Source organism: Megascapheus bottae, chromosome 16 (genome assembly GCF_031878675.1).
Source record: "Megascapheus bottae isolate mThoBot1 chromosome 16, mThoBot2.hap1, whole genome shotgun sequence".
Classification (NCBI taxonomy): domain Eukaryota; kingdom Metazoa; phylum Chordata; class Mammalia; order Rodentia; family Geomyidae; genus Megascapheus; species Megascapheus bottae.
In genome coordinates this window covers 3,798,483-3,824,102 of record NC_143524.1, presented here as the reverse complement: position 1 = coordinate 3,824,102, position 25,620 = coordinate 3,798,483, and the positions used below count along the sequence as shown (strand labels likewise).

The 25,620-nt window shown below is 53.0% G+C and overlaps 2 protein-coding genes across 8 annotated transcripts; one reads left to right on the top strand and one right to left on the bottom strand.

Moving 5' to 3' along the window:
- Positions 1–1,920: 1,920 nt before the first annotated feature.
- Cabp2 (calcium binding protein 2) lies at positions 1,921–7,680 on the bottom strand. 7 transcript variants are annotated; one of them, XM_090347247.1, is made up of 7 exons: positions 6,103–7,466; positions 4,833–4,991; positions 4,440–4,470; positions 3,365–3,499; positions 2,882–2,991; positions 2,647–2,794; positions 1,921–2,072 (listed from the first exon to the last, which is right to left on the bottom strand). In XM_090347247.1, the coding sequence occupies exons 1-7, from the start codon at positions 6,370–6,372 to the stop codon at positions 2,047–2,049; spliced, it is 879 nt and encodes a 292-aa protein (XP_090203373.1). In that variant the 5' UTR covers positions 6,373–7,466; the 3' UTR covers positions 1,921–2,046. The 7 variants fall into 7 exon arrangements, with proteins under 7 accessions (XP_090203373.1, XP_090203374.1, XP_090203380.1 ...); XM_090347248.1 differs by having other exon boundaries at positions 2,912–2,991; XM_090347254.1 differs by having other exon boundaries at positions 5,333–6,190.
- Positions 7,681–12,049: 4,369 nt separating this feature from the next.
- On the top strand, positions 12,050–14,719 carry LOC150052288 (glutathione S-transferase P-like). Its single transcript, XM_090347246.1, has 7 exons — positions 12,050–12,111; positions 12,250–12,285; positions 12,890–12,996; positions 13,105–13,192; positions 13,987–14,090; positions 14,180–14,287; positions 14,463–14,719. Coding segments are annotated over exons 1-7 (633 nt in total). The 5' UTR covers positions 12,050–12,110; the 3' UTR covers positions 14,652–14,719.
- The last annotated feature ends 10,901 nt before the right edge of the window (positions 14,720–25,620 follow it).

The window sequence follows — 25,620 nt, the reverse complement described above, 5'->3', positions numbered from 1 at the left end:
GCTCCAGGCTGAGACCCGTGGGGCTGCCAGGGCGCCCCTGCTCCGCAGAGACATCTTTCCAGGCAGCACTGCCCGCAGTGCCAGCTGTCAGACTCCCTGCAAAGCCACTGCTTGCCCCAGGCTGCCAGCTTGGCAGGGGTGATCACCTAATTGAGGTTTAGGATTAATTGGGATCCTCTAGGAGCGTGGCACCGAGGCTCTGCTGCCAGTCCTTGCACCTTGACACTCAGGCTCCAAGCTAGAAGTGCTGGCAGTGCCTGTTTGTTTTGTCCCAGGGGCCATGAGGCTTGGGCACCAGAAGTGACTGCCTCCTCTTTTCCTGGGGGGCAGGCAGGAGCTGCATGCCAGGTCTTTGCTGTAGCCAGAAGTGGCTGAGCCCCATCCTGGGTCCACCTTGCCAGGAAGAGCCTGCCCAGAATGGCACTGAGACTTCAGAGTCCTTGAGGCTACATGCCAGCCCCAGCACCCATCATAATCACCTATGCCTTCATGCCAGTCGCTCATTTTCCTACATTGGGCCCAGGTAAAAGGCTGGACAGACTTGGAGACCATGGAAATCACAGCCAGGTCCTCAAAGGGCAACACACAAGTGGACCTTTTTATGTGATATTTGTGCTGGCACTGGGGCTTGAACTCAGGGTCTGTGCACAGTCCCTCAGTTTTTTTTTTTCCCTCCAGTCCTAGGGCTTGAGCTCAGGGTCTGAGCACTGTCCTTGGACTTTCTCAAGGCTAGAGCTCTACCACTTGAGCCACAGCAGCACTTCTGGCTTTTTCTATGTATGTGGTACCAAGGAATCGAACCCGGGTCTTCGTGCATGCTAGGCAAGCACTCTACCACTAGGCCAAACCTCCGGTCCGGTTCCTCAGTTTTTTACTCAAGGCTGGTGCTCTATTTTTGAGCCAGAGTTCTGATGCATTGGAGATAAGAGGTCTTAGAGACTTCCTGCCGGGGATGGATTTAAGCGTGATTCCTATGGCCTGAGGCAGTGTGGTCTCTAATCACTAGACTATCTGCTGGGGCTTGAAGGTCTGAGTTTCTTCCCAAAATCCCAGCCCAACAGCCGCTGGGAGCGAGGCCCTTGAAGGGTGTCTAAGCTTTGAGGGCTTTGTTTTTACAGGCAGGATCAGGAATGCTGGGCCCAGACAGACGCTCAAGACTGTAGTTCCTAGTCAGTAGACTATGATCTGAAGATCCTGGTTTGAAGCCAGCTGGGGCAGGAAAATCCCTGAGACTCCAATTAACCAGCAAAAAGCCAGAAGCACAGCTGTGGTTTAAGTGGTAGACTGTCAGCCTTGAATAAAAAAGCTAAGGGACAGCACCTAAGCCTTAAGTTCTAGTTCCAGTTCCAGATACACAGAAGGGCTGAGGTTAAGCCCAGTGATCAGATCCTCCTTCCACCCTATTCAGACAGTACTGGGGGGCCCAGGAAGAGCAGATGTCAACTCTAATAGGGAGAGGGGTCTCCTGATGCCCCTACCCCAGTCCTCTGCCAAGCTAACTCCTGGAAGCTAAAGGCAGGAAGCTCTGAACAGCCCCTTCCAGGCTGCAACTGGAAGAAATTTCCCCAGGCATTGGAGAATTCCTAGTCTGTCTCTCAGCTACTACCTCCTCACTCTAATCCATCACCCAGAGCCCAGAGCTGCTTTGGGAAAATGTGGATCCGGTTCAGAAGCCAACTGGGTTTATCCATCCTGGAGTAAGATCTGATGCATGCTCTGAGCGGGGCCCAGGATCTGGAATAGAAGAAGGGATCCCCACATTCCTGGAGGTCACAACTGGGGTGGGGGGCTTTGTGGTCAAAGAGGGCCGCCCCAGGACTGGACTTGTGGGGGTCAAATGTGAGGTTGCAAGAGAAGCAATTGAGAGCAGACACTGTCTCCACAGGCTTGAAGAAGCTGTATTGTCTGATAAACAGGGGTGAAGACAAACGCAGGCATTGTGTCCAGGCAGGAATAGGGAGGACTGGACAAGATGGACCTCAAGGAATGGGCAGAGGCCGGCGTCCTCAAGGCCTATGTGGTGTCTCCAGCTTCTTCTGCCCAGGTTCAGCGAGACATCATACGCACAAATTCTGCAGGAAAAAGGCCAGAGTTGGAGGGATTTTCCTAACCTCATTTGGGTTGAGGCCAATCTGCCTGCTTTAGAGTGGGCTGCAGTATGACGGAGGAGGAGGGCTTCAAGGTCATTAAGGTCATTCCCTGACTGAACTACTTTCTCCCCCTCCTTTTTTTTTTTTTTGGCCAGTTCTGGGCCTTGAACTCAGGGCTTGAGCACTGTCCCCGGACTTTCTCAAGGCCAGAGCTCTGCCATTTGAGCTGTAATTCCACTTCCAGCTTTTTTCTATGTATGTGGTATGGAGGAATTGAACTTGGGTCTTTGTGCATGCTAGGCAAACACTCTACCACTAGGCCAAACTCCTGGCCTCTGTTTCCCTTGTTGCTAAGCTTCGTTTACCACTCAGAACCTCTGGGACCTACTCTGTGGAGGCCATTTTTTAAAATGTTCTTGCATTTCCTACGAATAACTTTCCTCTGTAGAGAGGGAGCCACACGGGAGATTCCCCGGTCCAGAGTCCAGTCATGGCCCCACAGGACTAGGCCACCTTTGTCCCAAGTCTGTTGGAGTCTCAGGGTGGCGGGTGGTACCTTCGAAGTCCACCAGGCCGTCTCCATTGAGGTCCACGTCCTGGAGAATCTCGTCCACCTCCCGCTGGCTCAGCCGCTCCCCGAGCAGGGCCTTGAGCGCTGCCCTGAGCTCCCCGATGCTGATGCGGCCGTCCCCGTTGGTGTCAAACTGCAGTGGCATGGGCGGTGGTGTGGGGTCATGGAGGGGGGTGCTTCCGGTCACCCTCCCTGTGCCTGGCCACCCCTGCCCGCGCACCTCCCGGAAGGCATCCCGCAGCTCCCGCACCCCGATCATGTCTGCCGTCTCGGCCAGCAGCTTGGGGCCCATCAGCTCCACAAAGTCTTCGAAATCCACCTTCCCGCCACCTGGGGGTTAGGTGGTTAGAGACCCCATGAGAGCCTCCTCCTCCCTCCCTCTGCTGCCCTCCCTCCTGCCCATCCTCCCCTGCCCTCCTTTGCTGTCCAGGGCCTGGCCACCTTGTTTCCAGCTGGGAATCAGTTCTCTCTCTCTCTCTCTCTCTCTCTCTCTCTCTCTCTCTCTCTCTCTCTCTCTCTCTCTCTCTCTTTCACACACACACACACACACACACACACACACACACACACAGAGCGTAGATTGGCCCAAGCAAAGAGAGAAGATGGTGACATTCTCAGGACCAACTCTGGGCCGGGGGCACGCGCCCTCAAGCTGGCCAGGCCGTGTGGGGACCTCGGGGAGGGGCAGTCGGGGCTCACGCACTGATCTGCTGCGAGATCTCAATGAGCTCCATCTCCGTGGGCATGTAGCCCAGCGTCCGCATGCAGGCGCCCAGCTCCCGGCAGCCGATGTAGCCATCCCGATCTCGGTCGAACTCCTGGAAGGCGACCTGCAGCTCTGCCGGGCAGGGTGAGGTCAGATCTCCCCATGGCCCTCCCTGGCCGGCCTGGACCCCCAGCCTCCTTCCTTTGATGCATTCGCTCCTCCTGAAGGTCAGTTCCTGTCCAGACAGTCCTGCCTCACCACCTTTTAACCTATTTATTTTCTTTTTAGCCAGGCACTGGTGGCTCAGGCCTGAAGATGCAGTTATTCAGGAAACTGAGATCTGACCATCATGGTCTGAAGCCAGCCTGGGCAGAAAAGCCCACGAGACGACTCTTATCTCCAATTAACCACCAAAAAGCTGGAGGTAGAGCTGAGGCTCAAGTGGTAGAGTGTTAACTTTGAGCCAAAAACAAAACAAAACAAAACCTCAGGGACAGTGTCCAGGCCCTGGGTTCAAGCCCCAGGACTAGCATGCAGAAGTACGCACACACACGCACACACACGCACACACACACACAATGGTAAAAATATGGGGCTGAAGCATAGAGCTTGCTTGGCACACCTAAGGTCTGAGTTCAATACCCAGCAACATATAAGACAGAGAGGGGGGCAGGATAACAGAAAGAGAAAGAGGTGCCTGACCCAACCCCCTGGAGTCAGAAATCTGGACCATTCTCCCCCCTAGTTTCTCATCCTCTGCATTGCCCCTCCCCTCCCCGGCCTCCTCTGGCACCATTTACACACACATGCCAGCCCCAGCTCAAAGGTCCTGTACCTAGTTTTCCAGTTTCCCAGTGGGCACTCAGGCAGTGCCAGTAGACAGGCACCTGCTGAAGGCCTTGACCTGCCTGACAGTGACACGGAGGGACTGCCAGTTGCACAACCTTGGCTACTTCCTCACTCCTGTCCCCTACAGCCTTCTTGTTCCTTGCTCCTTCTGAGACCACTGAGGCCCCCCTCTTACCCACCCACCCTAGGCCACCTGGGCCTGGTCCCGTCTCAGTCCCTTTACCTTCAATCTCCTCTGGCCGCAGCTCCCGGTCCTAGGGACACAGGTGGGTTAGCAGCTCCCCACATGGCCCAGCTTTCTGCATCTTCTCCCCTGCTCCCTGGGCTTCCAGCCTGCCCTGTCCCCGGCCCCTGTGTGCTGCTGCTGCCTCTTCTCCTTGGCCTGGGCATCTTGGGTGCCCTCTTCCCTGTCATAGGTCAGGCCATTTGCAGAGCCGCCCACCCTCCCCGGCATCCCTTCCACCCTCATCTGGGACTTTAACAAGAGACAGATCAGGGGGTCTGGTAGAACCCCCACTCTGATGCCCCTCCAGCCTCTCCCTCCTGTTCAGGAAGCAGCAAAGCAGAGGGACAAGGGTGGCAGGCTGGTGGTAGGAGGTCGGGTAGCTGTACATACGAGTTGAGTGGCGGCAATGCTGGGCCGAAGAAAGATGCAGGCTGGTCCCACCAGGCTGCCAAGCACGGAGTAGCCCTGGGTGCCCCCTGGCTCCTCAGGGGGGGAGCAGGGGCGGGGGTGGGGGACCCCCTGGGGGGAGCCGGGCCACTGCCAGGCATCCTGCAGCAGAGCCAGCTGTGAGCAAGAAGACTGGCCCTCCCACCCTCTCCAGGCCCCTTCTCAGCCTGACCTCCCCTTGAAACCCTGCACAAGACATGTGCACAAGACTCTTGCGCATGACGCTCCAGGCTGGAAAGAGTCCCCCTCCCACACCCTGACAGTTTAGTTGGGTCAACTGAGGCCAAGAGACCTGTGTCACCCAGCCAAGGCTCCTAGCATGGAACAGCTGGCCTGGAAACAGGCATTCTAGCTGGGAGGCAGCAGCCTGAGTGAGCCAAGAGGAGCCTGAGTCTGGGGACACCCCGGCTCTAGGCCTTGGTTTCTCCCCCCGATCCCCCTACCTTAGGCCCTCGGTGCCGAGGCCTCTTGGCACAGTTCCCCATGGCCCCCTGAACCATGCCCGGCCAGGAGTCCCAGGCAGAGGCTGCAGATCTGGCCAGTGACAGCCCGGGAGCATGGCGGGGGATTTTCCCTGGGTTTTGTGGGCAGGCGGGGGGCCCTGGACCCAGGGCTTGGGTCCTAATCCTGGATTATCTCTGAGTATCTCTGAAAGGGAGGGATGCCACTTGGGGCTCAGGTCCCCTGGAAGACATATCCTTCCCCTGCTTCCTCTTAAGAGTCTCCCAGACACCCCTTTCTAGCACCTTCTCTCCTCACCCCTGCCTGTAATCTCTTCCAATCAGGAGAGATCTCACATCTTCAGAAGTAGGCCTGGGTCCAGGTGGAGGAGGCAAGCTCAGTGCCAGAGCAAACTGGGCAGGGCACCCTCCTTCTGAGCAGCATAGCCAAGGCCTCAGGAGATGGACCTGCCACCTTCTCAGAGATGGTGCCACCCCTGCCAGGATCCCGGGTCCCCCTCAGAGCACACTCCAGCGTTCTCCTCCCCAACCAGGAATGCCATAGTCCTGTGCCAGGAGCTCCCGAATAGGTGTTGTGGGTGCCTTCAGAGAGGTGGCAAAATGGCTCCTCCTGGCCTCTACCTCTTGGACAGGTCCCTCCTTTATGTATACTTGGCGTTGGCCTTGTGGCTGTCCTACAGGATCCCCTCTGGATTGTGATGTTCTCACTGTGCCCTCCTGCTCCCCTCAGTCAGGGACAGTCCCCCCCTTACCTGCCCATAGGCTGCCTGCACCTGTGCCTCCAGGTCCCGGAGCAGTGCCCGTCTGCGGGCTACTGGACTGGCCACGTCCTGGCTTGGTCCTGGGGTGCCTGCAGAGGGGCTGGGGTCCCCTGAAGGGGTGCTGCCGTCCATTGGGCCCTGGGGTAGGGCCATGGACACAAGGACCCTGCACTTTCGTCTGGCTCTGTTGTGTCTCTGTGTCCTGTGGGCCAGTGGCTTGGTGGGTGGATGTGGCATGGTTTTCCACAGTCCTCGTTCCATGGGCTAGAAGGGCTGGATGCCCTCGAAGCCCCCAACTCCCCCTTCTGCTTCTCACATGGCCCTGCCAGGCTAGCATAGCCCCCTCTGAAAGACTCCTCTTTCTCCATGCTCTCATCCTTAAGCACCCTGAAGTTTCCATTCTGGGACCCCCTGTGGGCTCTGTGGCTTGCCCTGCCCCTCTTGCTGTGGCTTCCTCCTTCCTCGTTTCCTGCCTCCATCTCTGGCTCATGACCTCCCCACAAGGTCCCCGCTTAATGCTTGACTCGTTCTCTGTCCCTTCACCACTGCCACCCCCCTCTTTCTATCCAGCAATGTCCCTGGGGACCTCTGACAGCTCATTGCTCTCTCCAGTGGCTCCAGGCCTTTCTCACTTTTGTCTGTTCACCTATTCTTGCAGTCTCAACCTCCCCTCTCCCACTCCCAGCTCCTGGGATTCTGGGAAAGCAAGTCATCTTTCTAGAACTTTCACCTGGTTTACTGAAACTTCTTGCTTCCCAAGGAAAAAGAGCGGAGGTGGGCAGCCAGCCCCCACTGGCCTCCCGATGCCCCCTTCCATGCCCCAGGCCACTTACCACCCAGCTGCCTGCTCTTCAGCTTCCAGAACGAGGCCAGCTGTCCTGGCCGGCCCTACTCGGGCCCCTCATGATTTATTTAACTGCCCCTTGCACCAGCCTTTGTCCAAGGGAACCAGATCCCAGCCAGGTGCCCGCCACCTGAGCTGGTGGCTCTGCCTTCCATTCATGTATTACCTCGGCCAACATCTGAGGCTGGCTGGGACCCAGCCCCAGGACAGCAGCTGTGGCCATATGACAGATGTCTACCTGCTCCTAAGACCCTGCTTCCCAGCACATGGGCCACCAGGCAATCTACTGTCCTAAGCACTGACCCTGGAGCAGGCAGCTCAGAGGCGAGGAAAGAGGTACCACTTGCATCTTTCACCCTCTGCTGCTAGCCCGTGCTTGCACCTGGGCAAAGGCTGAGGTTCCTGACAATGGCAGGGAGTGGTGAGTGATGGCCTTCAGGAAAGAGGTGGAGATTCCGCGACTGCGTAGAGGGGATGGTGACTTTCAGACGTGCAGACTCAACAGTGTTTGTAGCTCACCTGCTCTGAGCCTTCTTGGATGCTTCCAGAACTTTCCATTTGATAGGGACTACGCATTCAGCACCACAGGATTTCAGCAGATGCAAAAGGTCCTGGAGGTGGTCAAGAGGGAGACCCCGCAGGCGTGGTGGTTCACGCGTGTCATCCTGGCTGTTCAGGAGGCTGAGATCTGAGAGGTTTGCATCAAAACCAGTCCACGTAGAAAGGAGTCCCTGAGACTCTTATCTCCAATTAATCAGCAAAAAGCCAGAAGCGGGGCTGAGGCTCAAGTGGTACAGTGCTAGCCTTGAGCAAAAAGTTAGGGGACAATGCCTAGGCCCTGAGTTGAAGCCCCAGTAGCAGAAAAAAAAAAAAAATGAAGGGCAGCAGGGAGTGGGAAGCAGCAGCAAGAGGGATGGGTAATGACATACAGGCAGGAGGATCATGAGTTCAAGGGCAGCCCGAGCTGCATAGCACGATCTTATCTCCCCCCCCCCTTTAAGTGATATAGCCTGTTGCTAATGGTGTCTGCCTATCATCCTAGATACTCAGGAATTTGAGACCTGGAAGACTGAGTTTCAAAGCCAGCCTGGCAGAAGAGTCCTGGAGATTCCATTTCTAAAATGACCAGAAAAAAATAGGACTGGAAGCATGGTTTAGGTGTTAGAGTTCCAGCTGAACAAGCAAGCAAGCTCAGAGCTTGAGTTCAAGTTCTAGTACTAGGAAAAAGAGAAATTAGTGGTTATCAGGGAACAGGAGATGACTGCTCAGTACAGACTATACCATAATTCACAGAGTATATATTGAATAAGAGTAATTTTTTTTGTGTATGTGTGGGTCATGGGGCTTGAACTCTGGCCTGGGTGCTGTCCCTGAGCTCTTCAGCTCAAGGTTATTGTTCTACCCCTTGAGCCACAGCCCCACTTCCCCTTTTCTAGGGATTAATTGGAAGTAAGAGTCTCATAGTCTTTAGTGCTCAGACTGGCTTTGACCCACAGTCCTTAGATTTCAGCCTCCTGAGTAGCTAGGATTATAGGCATGAGCTACCATACCCCGATAATAAGGGTAAATTTGTTTTTTTGTTTTTTTGATTTTTTTTGCCAGTCCTGGGCTTGAGCTCAGGGCCTGAGCACTGTCCTTGGATTTTTCTCAAGGCTAGAACTTTACCACTTGAACCTCAGCACCATTTCTGGTTTTTTCTAAGTATGTGGTACCAAGGAATCGAGTCGGGGTCTTCGTGCATGATAGGCAAGCACTCTACCACTAGGCCAAACTCCCGGCCCAATAAGTGTAAATTTTAAGTAACAGTAAGGCTGTTTTAAATCCCATCAAGGTGGATGTGATGACTCCAGGGCTGGAGGCTGGTGACAGGCAGGAGGGAGCTGCCCGACCCTCTAACCTGGAAGAGCTGTGCTTCTGCGGTCTAGGCCAGGTTGAGCCAGCGAAGCTGCCTCAGCAGGTTCTGCCTCAGTGGTTCTGAAGGATGGCCCGCCCAGCCACAGCAAGTCTCCTGCAATGGCCTTGCACTTTCCCTCACTGGGACAAATGCCTGAGGTTAAGTCAGCTTAGAAAGAGGAGAGACCTGCTGGGGCTTACAGTGGCTTTAATTCACAGTCAGTTGGCCCCAGTGCCTTTGGGGCCTAATGTCAAGAAGCAGGAAGTGGAAGAAAGTTCACCTCATGGCAGCAAGAAACAGAGAGGATGCCAGTGACTGCAAATAGAGATTCCCTTCGTGAATACTTGTTTGTTAAACAAGGTATTTGAAATATGATGTAAAAAAATCAGTGTTAAGGGGCCGGGAGTTTGGCCTAGTGGTAGAGTGCTTACCTGGCATGCACGAAGACCCAGGTTTGATTCCTTGGTACCACATACTTAGAAAAAGCCAGAAGTGGTGCTGAGGCTCAAGTGGTAGAGCTCTAGCCTTGAGAAAAATCCAAGGACAGTGCTCAGGCCGTGAGCTCAAGCCCAGGACTGGCAAAAATAAATAAATAAATAAATAATAAATCAGTGTTAATGGGAACACAAGTCCATCCCTCCCAGGGTTGCCCTGGAGATGAAATGAGATCGCTTCTCTGAAAGCTCTTTGTAAGCGGCTCCGTGATGGGCAGATGTTCGTGCAGCTGTGAGCTAGAGCTGAGAGCCCAGCTCTGGCACCTCTGCCACGGCCACCTCTTCCGCCCTTCCCTCCCCACCCACCCCTTCCCGCTGTGGGCTCAAGGGAGGCAAAGGAGACCTCCATCCCCAAGCCCGAGCTCTCACTGCAGGGTGCTCCTGATCATGGGGATTTGGGTCCCTCCACTAGAACCCCTATTCCCTCCTCTCCTCGGTGATGGGCAGCGAGGGGGAGGACCAGGTTGGGGGGGGCCAGGGCCTACAGGGAGGCAGGACAAAGCCCTGCTGTTCAAGTCTGTGTGTGAAGGTGTGGGCTGTTCAGACTCAAGAAATGGTCTGCAGGCTCCTGTAGCGGAAGCAGAAGAAATGTTTCCCCCACCTTGCTGCGTGGGCGGCACGCTGTCACATGAAGCATCAGAGAGAAAGTATGACAAGGGAGGATCCAGATGGAAAGGCAGGATAGGCAGAGGCTGAGCCCCACCCAGTATGTCAACAGAAAACAATGGATGTGTGGGGAGGATGGGACAAATAAAAGCCATTTTAGGCACATGGTGTGGGGGGCACCTAAAGAAAGGGCCGAGGTGGCTCCGGGACTTGCATTCAGGCCAGGCCAGCGTTTGGGTGGCTGACTGGAGATAAGAGTTTTGCAGACTCCCTGCTTGTGCTGGTGGGAATCCTGATCCTCAGATCTCAGCCTCCTGAATAGCAGGCTGACAGGTGTGAGCCACCAGGGTCCAGCAAAAGAAAACTTTTTTTTTTGCCAGTCCTGGGGCTTGAACTCATGGCCTGAGTACTGTCCTTGGGCTTTCCTGAAGGCTAGTCCTCTACCACTTCCAGCTTTTTCTATGTATGTAGTATGTAGGAATTGAACCTGGGTCTTTGTGTATGCTAGGCAAGCATTCTACCACTAGGCCAAACTCCCCATCCAAAAGAAAGTGTTGTCTACCTCAGGTGCAGTGGCTCGTGTCTGTAATCCTAGCTACTTGGGAGGCTGACACTAGAGGATTATGGGTTAAAGCCAGCCAGCACTAAAAACAGAGATCTTATCTCCAATGAACCACTAGAAAACAGGAAAGTGGTGCTGTGGCTCAAGGGGTAGGACGGTAGCCTTGAGCTAAAGAGCCCAGGAACAGTGCCCAGGCCCAGAGTTTAAGCCCCACGACCGACCAAAAAAAAAAAAAAAAAAAGTTGGTTTTGTCTATGAATTCTTCTGGGTAAGAGTCTAGGGCTATCACCAAAAAAGGGAGAATTTATTTCTTGACTTTAGCAGGAAGGGAGCATAGCTCCAGGCTTCTCAACTGCCTATATCTAAATAAGCTTTTTTAAGTTAAAGAGGCATATTTTGAGCATCAAAGAAGAAGGAATGGAAGTTAAAAATGACTGGAGCTAGCCAGATTAGGCTGGTTTAAATCCAGTTCAATAGATATATGACCAGTTTTCCTTTTGTAAAACGAAGGTAACAGCATCAGTCTATCTTATGTAACTCTGTCTTCTCTGGCCTCCTAAGGGTTCCGTTACCATCCTCCCAGGAAAGGAGTGCTTGCTTGTGCCGTTTATCTATGAGACACCTCCTTTCAGGTGGTGAGCATTTTTCTTTTTTTTTCTTCTTTCTTTTTCCTTTATTTTTCGCTGGTTGTGGGGCTTGAACTCTGGGCCTGGGCGCTGTCCCTGAGCTCTTCAGCTCAAGGCTAGGGTTCTACCCCCTGAGCAACAGCACCACTTCTGGTTTTCTGGTGTGGTTAATTGGAGATGAGTCTCTCAGACTTTAAAATAAAGAGATAAATAGACAGATAAATAGACAGATAGATAGATGATAGATAGATGATAGATAGATAGATAAAAATAAGAGTCTCTCGGACTTTGTTGCCGGGCTGGCTTTGAACTGTGGTCCTCAGATCTCGGCCTCCTGAGTAGCTAGGATTACAGACAGGCCCGCGCCATCAGCGCACAGCGCACCAAGCATTTCTTGAGCACTTGCTCTTGAGCCACGCGGACGTGCTCAGTCCTGGCCCGCCAGCCACGAGGGGCTGCGAGGCTCGGTGTGCGCGGTGTCCCCGTCTCCCCGAGGCCGGGCGAGGCTCGGTGTGCGCGGTGTCCCCGTCTCCCCCAGGCCGGGCGAGGCTCGGTGTGCGCGGTGTCCCCGTCTCCCCCAGGCCGGGCGAGGCTCGGTGTGCGCGGTGTCCCCGTCTCCCCCAGGCCGGGCGAGGCTCGGTGTGCGCGGTGTCCCCGTCTCCCCCAGGCCGGGCGAGGCTCGGTGTGCGCAGTGTCCCCGTCTCCCCCAGGCCGGGCGAGGCTCGGTGTGCGCGGTGTCCTCGTCTCCCCGAGGCCAGGTCCCGCGGGTGGCTCTCGTAAAGCCGGCTCGGTTCGGGTGCCGAGGGGCAGGGCCCGGCCTCACCCTGGCCCGCCGGCTCGGCGCTTGGAGATCTGCGATTCCGCACTTTCCGGAGCCGGTGGGAGGGACCAGGGGTGGAGCAGGATGGTGCCGAGGCGCGGCCTCGGGTCGGGTCGACTTCAGTCCGACGGTGCGCCCTCGCCGCGCGGAGCCAGTGAGTGGGGTCGGGTGCGTGGGGGTCGGGCGGGGCCGCGCTCCGATCCCGGGGTCTGGATCCCCTGCCGCCGCGCCCGGGCCGGCCCTGCGGCCCCAGCGGGGTCGTCCTCCATCGTGCGGTCTCTGCTTCTCCTAGTGCCGCCCTACACCCTCGTCTACTTCCCCTCGCGAGGTGCGTTCCAGGCCTGCCGGAGGACAGAGGGCGCACGCGCGCCGCTCGCGGGCTCCGCCTCTGCGAGACCCGGACCCAGCCTGGGGGGCGGGGCCGGGGTGGGGGCGGGCCGCGGGGCGGGGCGGGCCGCTGGGCGGGACCACGCGCGTGGGGGCGGGACCCAAGGCTACGTAGGGGGCGGGGCCGCGGGGCGGGGCGGGACCACGCGCGTGGGGGCGGGACCCAGGGCGTGCGTAGAGGGCGGGGCCGGGCCTCGCGCGTCGGGGCGGGACCCGGCGCGTGCGTAGGGGGCGGGGCCGGGAGTCGCGGGGCGGGGCATGGCTGCCTTTCTGGCTCTGGCAGCCTCGGGGGATCTGAGACGGCGTTCTAGCAGCCCCTCTCTGTCTGTCACGATTCCCTTGCTGGACGTCCGTGGGGTCTCCGTCCCGTCCCTATCCCCGAGGCCCTATTGGGGTTACCTCTGTCTCGCTCCACACTTCCCGCCTCTTCCGTGGGTTTCTGCCCGGCAGTCCTGGGTTTGGGTTCCCACCCCACCCCCTCCCCAGGTTGTCTTGCGGCTGCATCTCTGCTCTGTCCCCACCCCTGTCCTGTCCCACCGACCCAGGGCGCTGCGAGCCCCTGCGCATGCTGCTGGCTGACCAGGGCCAGACCTGGAAGGAGGAGGTGGTAACCCTGGAAGACTGGGGGCAGGGGACCCTCAAGGCCTCCTGCGTAAGTGAGCCCGCCTCGGTGGGGGGCAGCGGCCGGCCTCCGGAGGCTGAGACCAATGGGGCCTCGGGGGGCTCAGCACCCTGCAAAGATCACACTCTCCCCATGTAGCTTTTCGGACAGCTCCCCAAGTTCCAGGATGGAGACCTAACCCTGTACCAGTCCAATGCTATCCTGCGGCACCTGGGCCGCACATTAGGTGAGTTCGGTACCCAAGCCTAGAAAGACTCCTGCCAGGTGCCAGGCAAAATGTCCAGGGACCTCAGCGTCTGCCCCTGCAATCTCTCACGTCACACCTGGCTGGACATCAGGCCAGATGTCCCGAAGGAGGGTTGAGGATCTGGATTCTGGAGGCTCTAGGTGTGGTGCTGAGCAACCAGCAAGCAGGAGCTGTGCCATTCCAATGGACTTTTTTTTCCCCCTGCATTCATTCCTTTGATGACAGCTCAGCCTGGGTCACCAGTCCTCATGTGTGGCAGCAGAGCTGCGGCGAGAGCTGCCCAGTCCATCTCTGGGCCCATTGCTTTCAGAGGCACAGAAACCCTGCTCTTGTTTGTCTGGATTAGGGAAGAGGTGTGGAGAGAAACCTGTGTCCTAGGGGTGTGTGCCGGCTAAGATGAGGGCAAAGGAATGAGGGGTGCAGCCCGGGCGTGCCCCCACTTCTGCAGGACCTGGGCTGAGGCCTGGCCCTTCCTCTTCCGCCCCATGCTGCCCTGAAGTACGTATGGATACAGACTTTGTGTCCAAGTCTTTGGAGGTCCGTGTAGCCGGCTAGCATCAGGCCTAGGAAGATGCACATCACAGCCTGAGCCCTCTCTTGTGGGGACAGAGCTGGGCGACAGGTGTCAGCTGCAGCTGGGTATGGCCTTGTGGCTTGCAGAGAAGGCTCTCTAAAGCAAGAGACTGGAGCAAGGTCCTGTAGGCCCAGGCAGAGGCTGCTGGGCTTTGATGGGTGAGGATGAGAACTGACCCACTGCCTGACCGCTGACCCAGGGCTCTATGGCAAAGACCAGCGAGAGGCAGCGCTGCTGGACATGGTCAACGATGGACTGGAGGACATCACCAACCGCTGTAGTCAACTCCTCCGCCATAACCCTGTGAGCAGGGGCTGCAGGCTACTGCCCAAGGACAGGGTGGGCAGAGAGGTCCCCTTGGTCATTCTGGCTGACCAGACTTCTGTTCACAGGAGGAGGGCAAAATCCAGTATTTGAAGGAGCTTCCAGGGCACCTGAAGGCTTTTGAAACTCTGCTGGCCCAGAACCAAGCAGGTCAGGCCTTCATTGTGGGAGACCAGGTCAGTACTGGGTCTGCCACCTCCCCGTATTGCAGGTACATTTTTCAGAAAGGCAAGTGGAGGCCCAGTAGGGGCCGGGTCCTTAGACCACAGGCAGAGACAGGGAGTAGCCAGGCTTGGGCTCTGGCATCTCCCCCCCCCACACCTCAATCCTTCTCACCCCCCTGCCGTGCAGATCTCCTTCGCTGACTATAGCCTGCTGAACTTGCTGCTGAACTACCAGGACTTGGCTCCTGGCAGCCTGGATGAGTTCCCCCTACTCTCGGCTTATGTGGTGCACCTCAGCAGCCGGCCCAAGCTCAAGGCCTTCTTGGCTTCTCCTGAGCACATCAATCGCCCCTTCTCTGCTCTCCTCAAGAAGTGAGCTACCGTGCCCTCCATCTGGCGACTTGCCTCCCTTGGGGAACCAATAAACACAAAGATTTATTTATTTGTGTTGGTACTTGGGCTTGAACTCAGGACCTGGGTACTTTTCTGATAGCCACAGTGGTATCAGGCAGTTGCTGCCAAGTGTGGCAAAATCATCCTTTGGTACAGGGTCAGGTCAGTGTCTGCAGACTCACACGTGGCACAAACACTTGGCGGTTTGATGGTGCCTTCATGTTGTCTATTTTCATGTGTCACGTGGCTAAGGACACTGAGACACCCAAAACCACATGGTAGATGGTCAGCAGATCCCAGGTATGAGGGGTACAGGCAAGCCTGGAATTCTGGGTGCCTTCTACTGCTTGAGAACTCAAATTGAGGGGCTCCCTCCATGCCAGGGAGCCTCTGTTAATGCGAGTTGGATTCATCAGAACCCTGAGGGTCTCCTGCCTCCTGCCCAGCCCTAGCTCTGGCCTCTCACTCCTGAACTGCCATAGCCAGCCAGCAGCGAACCAGGATTCCTGACCTTGGGGGTGAAGACTTGGAAAAGAAATAGACAAGAGACAAACAGATGGGGTCGGGAGGACGACAGCCCAAGCCAGCAGTCCAGGAAGGCTGTGAGCGTAAGACTGCAGCCCCGGTTGTTTCTAAACCCAGTCTCATATACTTTCTTGAACCCAGGGAACTGCCAGGGGTTAAAGTGGTATATCTCAGATCAGTGAAGCGGGACAAGGCCATAAAGCAATAAAGCAATAAATCGGTAAGGTCAGGGAGCTCACAATACAGACAATGTAGCTCAAAAGTTCCTAGGCAGGGCGCCATACATGACAGCTCAAATCTTTGTGTGTTTATTTTACTGAGTTATGCAGATTCATGGGCCCAGTCTGACTCCACACTCTGGCTCCCAACACTGAATCACTGTGGCTAGAGTCCCTGAGCCAGCCTGGCACTTGCCAGAAGATCAAATCATTCTAGAAAGTCCATCCTCAAACTAGGCACTGATAGCTTACACCTGCCAGCTACTCAAGACCTGAAGATCTGGTTCAAAGCCAGCCCAGGAAGGAAAAGTCCAGGAAACTCTTATCTCCAATAAATCACCAAAGAGGAAGAAGTAGAGCTGTGGGTCAAGTGGCAGGAGTGACAATCTTGAGTGAAAGAAGCTAAGGGTCAGTGCCCAGACCCTGAGTTCAAGCCCCAGCACTGGTACAGGAAAGGGGGGAAAAAGGGGAAAAAAAAAAAGAAAAACAAAGAACAAGTCTATCTTCCCTGGTATAATCCTGCCACCCTCAGAGTTGAGACCTCTCCCTATCCACTGGGCTCCCTGAAAGGTTAATGATGGATCTCTAGAACATTCCCCATTCCTCTTTGTCACATCTCTTAGCTTTTCCAGACAGGCCTAGTGTCCCCCTTCTAGTACTTGCTCCACCCCTACAGAGGACCCTCCTGCCCCTCAGGATGCGGGTCCCCTGGGTCTTCTGCTTCTTGGTAACCCTCTCAGCAAACTGGGCTCCGGGCGGGTCCCCCAGAATTGCATCTTCCCCCACTGTCCCTAGGTCTGGGACTGGGCAAGGCTTCTTTGGTTGACCCTACTTGGAGTTGGAGGTGATTCCTGGCCTGCTGGGGAGGCAAAGAAACTTTTGAGCAAGGAAGGTGATATGAAAGAAGACATCTTAGGAATTTTCTCTTGTGAATGCTCCGGAAACCTTGGGACCCCATAGGAAAACTGAGGCCAAAGAGAAGAATGAATCTGGGTTTGTGCACAGGTAGATGCCTGGGCGAAAAAGATGTCCCAAGTCCAGTGTTCCTTGAGCGAGGCCCTGAGATGCCAGCTACCCAGAGGGGTCTGTGATTTCTGGGGGCTCCTAGCCTTGTGAGGAACAGTGCAAGGTCTGCAGTCTTATGGCCTGGAAGCTTCCTCAGTATGGAGGAGAGTGAGTTCAGCGCCCATCACTGCTGGGACAAGGTTCAGGACTTACCTGCGAAGGCTGGTCTGGCAGGAAGGGCCCTGGAGGGCTTTCTAGCACCAGCACTGTGGTTCACAGGGCCGCAGTGGCTTCCTGTGCAGGCAGGCAAGGTAAGTTGTCTCAGGAGAACTTGGAGACCCTGGCAGTTTGCTCAGGCTCCCTCCCTCCCTCCCTCTGTTCTAAGGATTGAACTCATAGCCTTGCGTTGCTTGACTGGCACTCTACCACTTTAGTCGTTCCACCAGCCCTTTTGCTTTAGATTAATTTATAGATAAGATCTGTTTTTCCCAGGGTGGCCTAGGATCTCAGTCCTCCTCTTGATACTTCCTCTGCAGCCGGGATCGCAGGCACACACCACCCTTCCCAGCTTATGTGTTGACATGGAGTCTTGCTAACTTTTTATTAGTAAGCTTAGGCTACATACGAAGACTTTGTCTCAAGATACTAAAAAAGAAGAAAAAAATCTAGTCTTTCTAGTCTTGGTCCTGGACCAGCCACTGTTTAGCTGAGGCAGAAGTGACAGACTCAAGGGTCCTGCTTCAGATCATCTCAGGGGTGGCTGTTGGGGTGGGAGTAGAACCGAGGCTGCTTCGGCTGGTGGAAGAGAGCTCGGCCTAGAGGTCAAGGTTCCCCCTGGGGATTAGGGCTGAGCCCAGGGGGAACCTTGCTCCTAAACGGCGCCATGGAGGCAGGAAGCTGTGGGGTTTGGCCTCATCTCTCCCAGCCATACCTTCAATGGCGCCTGCTCACTGCCCCCACAGGGATGAGTGCAAGCTTTGGCCATGTGAATGGAGCTGGACCAACCAATCTGCCCTGGACCCATTCCAAAATCAGCTGCCCAGAAGCCAGAGCTCCCTCTGAGACCTGAGCTTCCACTCGGATCAGGAGGCTGTGAGCGTGTGGATTCAGAGCAGATGGTGGTTCTAGTTATAGCTGCAAGAGTGAACCTCACAGATGGGGCCTCACATTTGCTAGGAAAGTGCTCTACCACTTGAGTCACGTGCACAGCCTTCATTGTTTTGCTCTGTTTGTTTTTCTGAAATTGGCTTTGGATTGGGACATCCTTATGCCTCCTGTGTAGCTGAGATTTCAGGTATGTGCTATCACACCTGGCTGAGAATGGTAAGAGTGGAACTCATGGGCAGAGAAAATCTATATGTGTATGCATTGTGTGTGTGTGTGTGTGTGAGAGAGAGAGAGGAGAGAGAGAGAGAGAGAGAGAGAGAGAGAGAGAGAGAGAGAGAGAGAGAGAGAGAGAGAGAGAGAGAGAAGGAAGGAAGGAAGCAAGGAAAAGAGGAAGATAACAAATGTTTGTGTGGTAAGCTGCTAAATTCTCCATGCAACAGCAAATAACAAACGACATTTGTTGGAAGATAACTTATCTTACAGTTTTCAGCATGACAGTGGTGGAAAACACTCCCACAACCATTCCTGCTTCACTTTCAGTGGTGTCCACTAAATCCCACAAGCCACGCAGAACGACTGATAGAGTGGGCCTTGCATTAGATGACATCACCCAGCTCTGACCTAATGTGTTCTGATCGTGTGTAACTTAGTTTAGGCTGTGATGTTTGCTAGAGTCAATTATTATATGGATTTTAAAAAATGGGGTTTGAACTCAGGGGCTTGCATTTGCTAGGCAAGTGCTGTAACCCTTGAGCTGTATCCCAGCCCTGAATCGAAATTGTTATTCAGTTTGAACAATCAATGTATTACTTATGAATAAAAACTGAACTAGGCATTGGTGGCTCACGCCTGTAATCCTAGCTTCTCGGGAGGCTGAGATCTGAAGCCCACTCAAGCAGAAAATCCATAAAACTCTTTATTTCCAATAAGTTCTCAAAAAGCCAGAAGTGGAGCTGTGGCTCAAATATTAGAGTGCTAGCATTGAGCAAGAAAGCTCAGGGACAGTATCCAGGCTCTGAGTTCATGAGTTCAAGTTCCAAGACCAGCCCTCTGCCCCCACCCCAAAAAGTTACAAATAGGAGAAAATATTTACAAGCCATATGCCCAACAAGGACCTGGCGCCTAGTTGTCTTCTTATGTCTGAGGTTTTGCTTTGCCTGGTTTCTGTTACCCACAGTCTAAAAATAATACATGGAAATTTCCAGAAACAACTTATAAGTTGGAACTCTTACTGCAGCAAATTGTTAACATTGCTCCATCTTCTTATTAGTTACTGTTGCTAATGTCTTCTCCTTCTTACTTTACAAATGAAGTTTATCATGGGTATGCATATGTTGGGAAAACATGGCTCTATAGGATTTGGAGTAATCTGCACCTTCTAGAATCTTCTGTGGGTCTTGAGCATGTTCTCCATAGAGGACTACAGTGTGTAAAACCATGGCAAACACCAACGATTTTATACAGGTGAAAAGTAAGCACATGAAAAGATATTCAACTTCAAGAACTACTCAGGTACCTGGCACTGGTGCTCATACCTGTACTCCTAGCTACTCAAGAAACTGGTCGCTGAGGATTTTGGTTCTAAGCCAGTCTGGGCAGGAAAGTCCATGAGATTTTTTTTTTTTTTTGCCAGTCCTGGGCTTGAGCTCAGGGCCTGAGCACTGTCCTTGGGCTTTTCTCCAGGCTAGCACTGTGCTGCTTGAGCCACAGCACCACTTCCAGCCTTTTTCTATGTATGTGGTACCAAGGAATTGAACCCGGGTCTTCGTGCATGCGAGGGAGGCACTCTACCACTAGGCCAAACTCCCAGCCCTAGTCCATGAGATTTTTATTTCCAGTTAACTACCACAAAGCCAGAAGTGGAGCTGTGGTTTATATAGTAGAACTCCAGCCTTGAGTAAAAAAAAAGTCAAGGGAGTTCAAGCCTAAGTATCACTGCAAAAAAAAAAAAAAAGAGTAGCTGGAAAATGCCCAGTAAAACCACAATGAGTAATCACTCCTTGAACAGGAACACCAGCAGACGCCTATGGGCGTGGGAACTGGTCCATTTATTCTGAAAACTTAGGCAGTTTCTTCTAAAACTAAGCATGCAAATTACCATTCTGCTAAGCAGTGCATTCTTGAATATTTATCTCAACAAATGGAAACTATACTTGCACACAAAACATTTGTAAATGAATGATCATAACAACTTTAAAAATATACTATGGCAGAGCTGAAACTCACTGGTAGTGTTGAACTAGCATTTGGAAGGACTTGCTTTTGATTCTAACACACACACACACACACACACACACACACACACGCTGAACTAAGCTGGGTGCCAGTTGCTCATGACTGAAATCCTAGTTACTCAGGAGGCTGAGATGTGAAGATCTCCGTTCAGACCAGCCAGTTACCCAGCAAAAAGCCTGAAGAGGAGGTATAGCCCAAGGAGGAGAATGCCAGCCTAGAGTAAAACAGCTAAGGAAGAGCATAAGTCCCTGGATTCAAGCTCCAGTATTGGCACATGCACAATGCACTATGCATATGCACTGTGCCTTCCAATTTTTTTTTTTTGTCTGCCATGGGACTTGAATTGTGGGCCTGGACATTGTCCCTGAGCTCTTCAGCTCAAGGCTACCACCCTACCCCTTGAGCCACAGCGCCACTTCTGGTTTCCTGGTGATTAATTGGAGATGAGTCTCTTGGGCTTTTCAGTACCTGGGCTGGCTTTGAACCGTGATCCTCAGATCTCAGCCTCTTGAGTAGTTAGGATTACAGGTGTGAGCCACTGCGCCCAGTGTACCTCCCAAGTTTGAGTGTCATTTTTCTAAATCTGTTTCATCTTTTCGGGGGGGGGGGGGAACTGGTGTTAACTATCGGGCTTGAAATCCAGGCCTGGGCACTGGCCCTGAGCTCTTTTGCTCAAAGCTAGTGCTCTATCACTTTGAGCCACAGATCCACTTCTGGTTGTTAACTGGGGATCAGAGTCTCACAGACTTTCCTGCTGGGCTGGCTTTGAACTGAGATCCTCAGTTCTCAGCTTCTTGAGTAGCCAGGATTACAGGTGTGAGTCACCAGCAGACTTCTTTTTTTTTTTTTTTTTTTTGCCAGTCCTGGGCTTGGGCTTAGGGTCTGAGCACTGTCCTTGGACTTTCTCAAGGCTAGAGCTCTACCACTTGAGCCCAGCACCACTTCCGGATTTTTTCTATGTATGTGGTACCAAGGAATCGAACCCCAGTCTTCCTGCATGCTAGACAAGCACTTTACTTCTAGGCCAAACTCCTGGCCCAACAGCAGGCTTCTATCGTGTGTGTGTGTGTGTGTGTGTGTGTGTGTTTTAGATAAGGGTCTTGCTATGTAATCCAGGCTGGTCTGAAACTCCCAATATTCCTTGCTGTATAGCAAGCATCCTTTGTATCATTCCATTTTCATAGAGCTTTTATCTCTTTTCTTTTTAAACAAGATCTTGCTATGTTTTCCAGGCTGGTCTTGAACTCCAGGATTCAAGTGACCCTCCTGAATCAACTTCCTGAGCAGTTGACAGGCATGTGCCATCATTCCTGGCCTGTTGTCTTCTCTGCCAGATTGACTGATGAATGCTGGCCCTAATTGTGCTTGTACTGGGGTTTGAACTCAGGGCTGGGCACTTTCCCTTAGCTTTTTCTGTTCAGGCTTGAAGCCACAGCTCCACTAGAGCCACAGCTCCACTTGTGGCTTTCTGCTTGTTAACGGGACATAAGCATCTGTGCTGCCACACATACTTGTTTTGCAGTGCTGGGGCAGAACTCAGGTTTGCACTCTGCCATGGAGCCATCCCCTCAGCCCCCAAGTTTCACCTTTTATTTTTTCCATTTTCTTTTTTTTTTTTTTGGCCCCCTTCTCTTTCTGGCCCTTCTCGCTCTGGCCCCGCTCGCTCCGGCCTCGCTGGCTCTGGCTCGGCTCGCTCCCGCACGCTCCGGTCCTGCTCGCTCCGGCCCCGCTCCGGCCACCACTCGGTTGGGCTCTGTTCACTTCAGCTCAGCTCGCTTCTTTCGCTCTCTGTCGCCGTCGCAGTCTCGTCTCTGCCACTTCCGGCTTGGTTGTGTATGTGGGATACCGAGGAATCGAACCCGGGTCTTTGTGCATGCTAGTCAAGCACTTTAACCGCTAGGCCAAACTCCCAGGCCCTATTTTTTCCATTTTCTAAAAGTAGACAAAGTAAGTTTAGTTGAAAGGGGAAGGAAAACTGAAAGTAGCAAAAACTAGTTTTTCATAGTAACCTCGAAATAGAAGCTACACAGACGTTTTCCAGTGAGTAGCTGTTCAACAACCCATGCAAGGATAATGGACCAGAGCCCAATAATTGATGCAGATGATGGCCTGGATGTATTTCTGGAGCACTGTGCTGGGGGCAGCGGGGGAGTTAATCCCCAGAGGTGGCATATGTTTAGGTTCCACTTATATAACTTTCTTGACATGACAAAATTACGGAAATGGATCGCAGATTTAGTGGTTGCCATAGATTACGAGCAGAGCAGGGGCCCACAGTGGGTGTGGTTGTTTGGCCGGGTGTTGGTTGCTCATTTCTATAATCCTAAATTATTCTAAAGGCTGAATCTAAGGTTCATGATTCAAAGCCAGCCCAGGCAAGAAAGTCCGTGAGACTCTTATTTCCAATGAATCACCACCACCACCAACGAGATGCCAGAATGAAGCTGTTGCTCAAGTGGTAGAATGCCAGCCTCCAATGAAAAAGCCAAGAACTAGCATCCAGGCCCTGAGTTCAAGACCCAGCACATACTCACACAGAGATTGTGAGAGGAACCTGGTTTGCTCTCACCCGGAAGGGCACTCAGGTTTTCCCACCCTGGCCTGGATGCTGGGAAATTCGGGGCCGGGCTTTGCAAGTTCAGCCCCTATTGCTAGGAAGACATTGTGAGGGAGCATTTGATAGGAATTTTGGCAAATCAGAATTCTCATTTCTCTTGAGTCCATGTCCTGGACCCAGAGACAGGCTCGCTGTAGTTTTAGAGGACAGAAGCAGTTTAATCTCTGAGTTACACTACTGGTATTGTGGGAGGGAACCGGTACTTGTTCACAGATAACCATGTGAACACCAGAGCGTAGCTGGGCGCCAGTAAAACTTCATTTACAGAAGCTGGCTATGAGCCAAGGTCCATAGCCCCTTCGTACCATGCCTCGAGCGACCAAGGCTGGCCTCTCTTTTGGTGGAAACTACAAAGAGAAATATGGATTTCAGAAGAAAAAAAAAACAGTTGAAAAGTGACACACACCATTTTCTCTCTCCCTCACCATAGATGGGGGCCGGAGGTGGTAATGAGAAGCATCCAAGAGAAGGAGATTGTACCCAGGCCTCACCCGCCCTGGAGCTGGCAGGAGATGCCCTTCCTAGACAGTGATGGGGTCCCCAATGCCACCAGGTTTCTGCTGGGGGAGGGCTGAGGGAGGAGGAGCTGACTCTAGGTGGACTTTCTCTCTTCCATGCCTCCTTTCCCTAAAGTGCCTCCTCCCATCAGAATGTTAGCTTGAAATTTTTCTTCCTTCGGTGCTTCCCCTCACCTCGGACCTAAAGGAGAACTGGTGAGCTCAGTGCCGCTCACAGGGGGACAGCAGAGGAGAGGGCTGTGGTTTCTTGGCTCCTGAGCTCAGCCCCTTCCCTCTCCCTGTAACCACACACTGGCTGGCTTTTTGGCAAAGGAAAACTAGAATTTGGGCAAATTGTAGGTTCAGAAACAAAAACCACAGGCTCATGCCTGTAATCCAGGCTACTCAGAAGGCTCAGACATGAGGATCATGATTCAAAGCCAGTCCAGGCACGAAAGTCCATGAGACTCTTATCTCCAATTAACCACCAGAACACCAGAAGTGGTGCTATGGGTCAAGGGGTAGGGCAGTAGCCTTGAGCTGAAGAGCTCAGGGACAACGCCCAGGCCCAGAGTTCAAGCCCCAGGACCGACAAGAAAGAAAGAAAGAAAGAAAGAAAGAAAGAAAGAAAGAAAGAAAGAAAGAAAGAGAGAAAGGGAAAAACCATAGCAGTGTCCACTAGGGGGCAAGCTCACCGGTCCTGGGGGATGAAGATGCTGACACACGTGATGGCCACAAGTGATGGAAAATTAGCGACAGTACAGGCAGAGGCCACACAGTAGAAACATCCAAGGCCCGAAGAGCAGTTACTAGCAACATGAAACAGTTCAACTAAAACCAACGAAACGGGGCCAGGAGTTTGGCCTAATGGTAAGAGTGCTTGCCTAGGATGCATGAAGACCCGGGTTCCATTCCTCAGTACCACATATATAGAAAAATAAACTGGAAGTGGTGGTAGAACTCCAGCCTTGAGAAAGCCCAAGGATAATGCTCAGGGGCTGAGTCCAAGGCCCAGGAGGGATTAAAAAATGAGAAGAAATTGTAAATATAAAAAGAATTGAAAAAAGTCCAATAACCAATGGGTCAGACGAAATATTGTATAAAATTGAAGTTTGAGAAGCCGAGCTCAGTGCAATCCCAGCTCTCTGAGAGGTGGAGCTTAGGAGGAGCCAAGTTCAGAGCTGACTCAAGTGAAAAGTTAGTGAGACCCCATCTTAATTAATAAGCTGGATAAGGTGGTATGAGCCTGTTGTCCCAGCTATGTGGGCCAACCCTGAGTAAAGTCAGAAAGATAAGAAGCAAAAAGGGCTGGAGGTGTGACTCCAGTAGTGGAATGCCTAGCAAACACTCTGAGTCCAAACCCCAGGACCTTCACACAAGAAAAAGAAGAAAAGATGGAAAGGAGATAGGCTTTCAATTTTGAAGACTAAAACAGTGTAATGGTTGCAATGAGACCTGGTTTTGAAGTAGGTCAGGGGAAATGAGACACGAAGAGCAGCAGCCAGGAATTCCTGAGCAGCTCTTAGAAACACAGAAGCGCTGCCCGCTTTGCTTTAAGCTTTCCCGCCTAAACTGCTGCAAAAGCAGCTTTCCCCCTCTGATCCTGCCTGCATGCTCAAAATCATTTTTGTGCTCTGAAAACTGAGCAAGACTATCTTAAAGAAAGGTACTCAGCTTGAGTACCTCTCAACATGAAACTTTAACAATTTTACTTATGTCGAGGATGGACCCCTGTTTCCAATCCTTAGAGGTCTTGGAGGGGGCTTGTGGCAAAACTTTATGCTTTCACTGACATCCGTGGCCAAACTGCAACAAGCAAGTCAGTCTGAAAGTCTCTCAGCCCAGTTGAGGAAAGGGTCATGGTGAGAGTGATTCGAAGTGCCTGATGTGAAAACACCTGGCGAATCTCAGCCAAACCCCAACTGCCTTTTCACCAATGTTTAACTACCCAGCACATCTGTTATGAGCTCTGCTGCACCATGTTTTGGTTGTGTGTTGTTTCGATCTTTCCTTCACTTTGCTTGACTAATAAATATTCTTGGTCTGCACTTCAATGTCTCCTCACATTCTTTTCTGCAACACCATCAAGAACTTGGTACCTACCAGGTGAAGGGACCCCTTTCTTGACTTCCCCTAAAATCCTTCCCCTATAGGCATTCCCTGTCTTCATGACAAAGGAGCACTTGACTCAAGGACCGGGCTGTAAATTCCCTGATAACAGCTCAGATTACAAGAGCAGCCTAACCAGGTGGAGTTACCAGAGTTCTCCCCCACCCTACCCCCTTGGCCTGCCTCCCTCCCTTTCCTTCATCATCAAAGCAGTGCGTCAGAAGCCCACCTAGATGATAGGTCCGTTCAAACAGCAAAGGTGTCAGTGGTTGCCCCAGCCATCACTCAAATATGCTGAGATTTCATTGGCCACCTGTGTATGGCCCAGCCCAACCGCATGGCTGGTGGCCTATAGAAGTAGCCTGTGAGATTCGACAGGTCGCTCTCTCTCACATCTTAGAGACGGCCCTGACTGGTCAGTATGATTCTCGATGCTAGGCGTGGAATAAAACTGTTTAACTTCTGCTTTGGTGTCAGATGGACCCTAACACCAGGTGCTGGTGGCTCACGCCTGTAATCCTAGCTACTCAGGAGGCTGACATTTGAAGATTAAGGTTCAAAGTCAGCCCAGGCAGGGAAGTCCCTGAGAATTTTACTCTCCAATTAAACACTAAAAAGCCAGAAATGGTGCTGTGGCTC